Source organism: Xenopus laevis, chromosome 7S, assembly GCF_017654675.1.
Source record: "Xenopus laevis strain J_2021 chromosome 7S, Xenopus_laevis_v10.1, whole genome shotgun sequence".
In the NCBI taxonomy this organism is placed as follows: domain Eukaryota; kingdom Metazoa; phylum Chordata; class Amphibia; order Anura; family Pipidae; genus Xenopus; species Xenopus laevis.
The window spans coordinates 15,897,501-15,902,879 of NC_054384.1; the positions used below are offsets into that span (position 1 = coordinate 15,897,501).

Sequence of the window (5,379 nt, forward strand, 5' to 3'; positions counted from 1 at the left end):
ATGGGGATAGATAAATACATTGATAGAATTGATATTGATAGATAAATTAAATAAGATGATTGACTGATAGATAGATAGATAGATAGATAGATAGATAGATAGATAGATAGATAGATAGATAGATAGATAGATAGATAGATAGATAGATAGATAGATAGATAGATAGATGATAGATAGATAAAGCTGGAAAGAGAAGAAGAAGGTTACACAGCATTGGTTTTCAGATGGGGTCAGTGACCCCTATTTGAAAGCACAAGAATCAGAAGAAAAGGCAAATAATAATAATAAATAGACAGATGATTGATTGATTGATAGAAAGATAGAAATACAGAAGATAGAGAGAGAGAGAGAGAGAGAGAGAGAGAGAAAGAGAGAAAGATGATGATGATAGATAGATAGATAGATAGATAGATAGATAGATAGATAGATAGATGATAGATAGATAGATAGATAGATAGATAGATAGATAGATAGATAGATAGATAGATAGATAGACAGACAGATAGAAGATAGATAGATTTGATTCATAGATTGATAGGTGATTTATTGATAGATAGATAGATAGATAGATAGATAGATAGATAGATAGATAGATAGATAAAGCTGGAATGAGAAGAAGAAGGTTACACAGCATTAGTTTTCAGATGGGGTCAGTGACCGCTATTTGAAAGCGGAACGAATCAGAAGAAAAGGCAAATAAAAAAAAACTATAAAAAAATAAATAATGAAGACCAATTAAAACGATGATTCGAATTGGCCATTCTAGGACATACTAAACGTTAACTATAAGGATCGAAAGTTCTAAAAATAAACGGATTCTCTGTTCCAAAAACTGTCACACACAACTGTCAGTCCTGCTACACAGGAACATAAATTCTATTTTTCCTGCTTTGAATCCTTGTTAATGCGCAGAAAAACCCGCCTTCGCGCAGAAAGAAGGAGCTGCGAATAATCTACAACTTTATCGCATTTCTCCAACCTCTCTCAGTTGGCATTGGTTTAATAAAAATCCTATAAAGACAATATTAAAGTCTATGGGCGCACGTTGCTTGTAAAATTTGTGGGATACGAGCGATTCCCCTTTTCATCATTATTTTTTGTTTTCGTTATTATTTCTCAGGGAATATAATATAAGGATAATACTCAGTGTAGAGTCCTCTCTCTGGTTCTTACAACGAGCGATCAGTATGTCCGATTCGATGCTATCGAAATCCCCCAGCTTTGCATTTCTGCGGTCTGCGAGACAATCGCTTGCGTCAGTCGGAGATGCGCAACAAAAGCAGCCGCAGAAAAAATAGAAGAAGAAAAATAGGAAGCTGCAAGTTATTTTAGTTGCTGTAGCAGCCTCATCCCACACAGAGGAAACGAACAATATCAGAACAACGGATCCTGACGATCAGAAGCCGAGTGTTTCCTGAATTTGTCTGTATTGAGGATGTCGATAATACAATCAGCATCGCGCACGATTCCCGAGGAAGAGGCAGACAGGAAAGCATTTAACAGCTCCTGAGAGCACATTTACTCCTATCGACTATAAGGTTTCCTGTATGAACGGAAAGGGCCAGATTCAGACAGACAAACTGCAATTTTTTTTTTCTGTGCAAAGTCGCACCATATTCATCAACACAGAATAGGCAGTGGTTCGCCTTTAAGTTAACCTTTAGTATGTTATAGAATGGCTAATGCTAAGCAACTTTTCAATTGGTCCTCATTATTTATTTGTTATAGTTTTTGAATTATTTGCCTTTTTCATCTGACTCTTTCCAGCTTTCAAATAGGGGGTCACTGACCCCATCTAAAAAAAACGAATGCTCTGTAAAGGCTACAAATGTATTGTTGTTGATACTTTCTATTTCTCATCTTTCTATGCAGGCCTCTCCTATTCATATTCTAGTCTCTGATTCAAATTAGAGCATGGTTGCTAGTGTCATTTTAGAGCCTAGCAACCAGATTGGTGAAACTGCAAACTGGAGAGCTGCTGAACAAAAAGCTAAATAGCATAGCTCAAAAACCACAAATAGTAAAAAAAAAAAAAAAGAAAACCGATTGCAAATTGTCTCAGAACATCACTCTCTACATCATACTAACAGTTATTAAGTCGTTTCCTCTTTTTTAAACCAGAGTTTTCTTCAGTGGTTGACTCAAGTATTGAGCGATTGTGACCTCAATCTAGTTCAGGGCAACTTCCAAACTGAGGTCCCCCAGATCTTGTTAAACTACAAATCCCACTAATTCCCTGTAGTTATGTGGCACATGAATGTAAATCATTGGGTGTCAACATCTATGCGGCAATGTAGTCAAGAAGTACTTGTTGGGCATTTCAGTGCCTATTGTGACCTCACTCAATTTTTAGGCATTGATTCTGTTATCCCATAATTGCGAACTTTTCACTTTTTTGATGCTGGTGAAGTCCTAAGAAATTCTGGGCAGTGTAGTTAAACAGCATCATATGGGAAATACGTTGAAGTTTTTGAACAAGCCTGTACTAATTTTACTTTAACGCTCTCCATATCCAGAAAGTAGTATTGTGCCTACAGTGTGTTTATAATAACGGCGACAGGAATTGATATCGCAGCGATCTAGTGAATAAATTGCAAGTCTGTGGGTGGGAGCCCCAGAGCTATCAGCAGTCTCACCTAAGAAAAAGTTGCATCACGGTGACTACTAGAAGTCAATGCCAGCATATGTTTCAGTCTGACTATTACCAGCCAGTCTCACTGCACGATTTTTAGCAGATAGTCGCATTAGGACTTTACTTTTGCAGTAAGTCAATCTACAGGTCCGTCCCTGTGTGTGACATGTTCACAGTTGACTTGCCCCAAAACACACATGCCTCCCCTGTAGTTCTCTGTGCTTCTCTTTTTTATCAGTGACAGTTCACTGTGTCGACAACATGCAACAGTTGCTAAAACTGTCACATTTTTTCTCCTTTTTCTAAGGAAATACTGTGACTGAGTTACAGGGCTTTCAGAGAAGGAGATTACATCAGCTTTGTTGGCATTACAAGAAAAGGCTTCTGGCAGGGAGAGTTACTGACACTGCTGATGTGGTTTTTGCAGTGAATTTAAAGCAGCTACAAATCACTTCAGCCACAGAGATTTCAATTCCTCGCAAGCGACCAAGAAGCGACCCCCCCACACACACATACAGTCTGCTGCAATTTATGTCAGACAGGGAGTAGCAATTTGCCTCACTATAAATAATCTGTGTGGCGCCCCCCATAGTAATCAATGAGACCAATTTCTATGTTCACCTTCCCTATGTGGAATAATTTTAAAGGCAAACCAGTCTGATTGTATAATTAAAAACTCATTCTGAAAACCATTAGAGCATAGCTTGATTCCAGGGGTGGTTCTCCTTTAAGTTAACTTTTAGTATGTTATAGAATTGCCAAATCTAAACAACTTTTCAATTGGTTTTCATTATTATTATTTTTTTTTAAAGTTTTATAATTATTTGCCTGTTTCTTCTGACTCTTTGCAGCTTTTAAATGGGCCCATCTAAAAAACAAATGCTCTGTAAGGCTACAATTGTATTGTTATTGCTACTTTTTATTTTTCATCTTTCTATTGAGGTCTCACCTATTAATATTCCTGTCTCTTATTCAAATCAATGAATTGTTGCTAGGGTAATTTTGACCCTAGTTACCAGATTGCTTAAAATGCAAACCAAAGAGCTGCTGAATAAAAAGTGAAATAACTCAAAAACCTTAACTAATAAAAAAATGACAACCAAATGCACATTGTCTCAGAATATCAATCTCTGCATCATACTAAAAGTTAACCTTTAGGGGTTGTTCGCCTTTGAGTTAACTTTTAGTATGATGCAGAGAGTGATAATATTATGAAAAAAAAATTGCAAGTGCTTTTCATTTTTTATTATTTGTGTTTTTTGAGTTATTTCGGTTTTTATTCAATTTGCATTTTAAGCAATCTGGTAACTAAGATCAAAATGACCCCAGCAACCATGCACTGATTTGAATAAGAGACTGGAATGTGAATAGGAGAGGCCTGAATAGAAAGATGAGTAATAACGATACATTTGTAGCCTTACAGAGCATTTGCTTTTTAGAAGGGGTCAGTGACCCCCATTTGAAAACTGCAAATAGTCAGAAGAAACAGGCAAATAATTATAAACCTATCAAAAATAAATAATGAAGCCCAATTGAAAAGTTGCTTAGAATTGGGCATTCTATAACATACTAAAAGTTAACTTAAAGGAGAACCACCCATTTAACCACTGGAATCAAGCTATGCAAGAATAGTTTTCAGAACAAGTTTTTAATTATACAGACAGACTGGTTTGCCTATTAGGAGGGCATAGAAATGAGTCTCATTGCTTACTATGGGGGGTGCCACACAGATAAAAACTTAACTTAAAGGCAAACTACCTCTTTAACAAGAGTATTAATACAAGTAGTTGTTTTTACCTCTTTCTGAGACTGTAGAAACAATGTAGCAGAAGCGAGTTTGCAGCTCTGGCTTTTGCTACTTTGTTTCAGGAGTCCAACACCAGCAGTGCAGTGATATAAACAGATAATGGTTTCAATCTCAATGAAATGATCATTAATGAATGTATTAAGAGAAGGTTGCTTAGAATGACATTTTCTGCATTAGACAAATATGGGGTTTAGGGTGCAGGACCCTTTGATGGGGTCTTCCTTCCCCCTGTAACTTACCCAGAGAGTCGTGTCGGATGAGGGCGTGGGTGAAGTCGCTGAGTGGCCTGGAGAAGGGGTACAGAGGGGGGGTATAGGTGCCGGCTCCATAGGAAGCTGCTAGGGCTGCTGCCCCCGGGTGGGTGAAGGCAGGGTGAATGGGAGTAGGTTCATAGATAGGAGTCCGGTAAGTAGCAAACAGGCTGGTGAAGGAAGAGTTAGGGGATGGCAGGGTTGCAGCGGGAAAGGCTGAGGTCCCGTTAAACGAGCTGTTCCTTCCCAGGATATCATCAATGTAGAAGGGAGTTGGGTGCACGGGCTGCAGAGGGGTCGGCGAGTACAGGGGGACACTGAGCCCCAGGGATGAGGAGCTGCGGTGCTGCTGGTACTGCATGATGATTCCTCTTTCTCTTCCCCTCTATAATCCACCGATATCAAATACTCCGCCTGACACTCTTCTTAAATGTCCCACAGACTACATTGCGCCCTCCGCACGTTTCTATTGGCGGGGGGACGTACCCTCGTGGCCTCAAGCCACTTCCTGCCCTGTCACATTCTTCATCCGATTGGAGGAGAGCGGAAAACCACGCCCCCATGGACACGCTCCGGTACAAGGACATTCCCCCAGGTCGCCAATCAACAATCTCTAAATTGATCTGCGGGAGAAATGAGAGAACTGAATCCACATAAACGCCGTGGCACCGAGCGGGTATCAACTGGGC

General features: G+C 39.2%; 1 protein-coding gene across 1 annotated transcript in view; it reads right to left on the reverse strand.

Annotated features, from left to right (window-relative positions):
* Positions 1-5,147, reverse strand: part of hhex.S (hematopoietically expressed homeobox S homeolog) — a 12,099-nt gene extending 6,952 nt beyond the window's left edge. Inside the window, exon 1 of the mRNA XM_018227407.2 lies at positions 4,679-5,147. Within this exon, the coding sequence (XP_018082896.1) occupies positions 4,679-5,051 (373 nt within the window). The 5' untranslated portion in view covers positions 5,052-5,147. The remainder of the gene's footprint in view (positions 1-4,678) is intronic.
* Between the last annotated feature and the right edge of the window lie 232 nt (positions 5,148-5,379).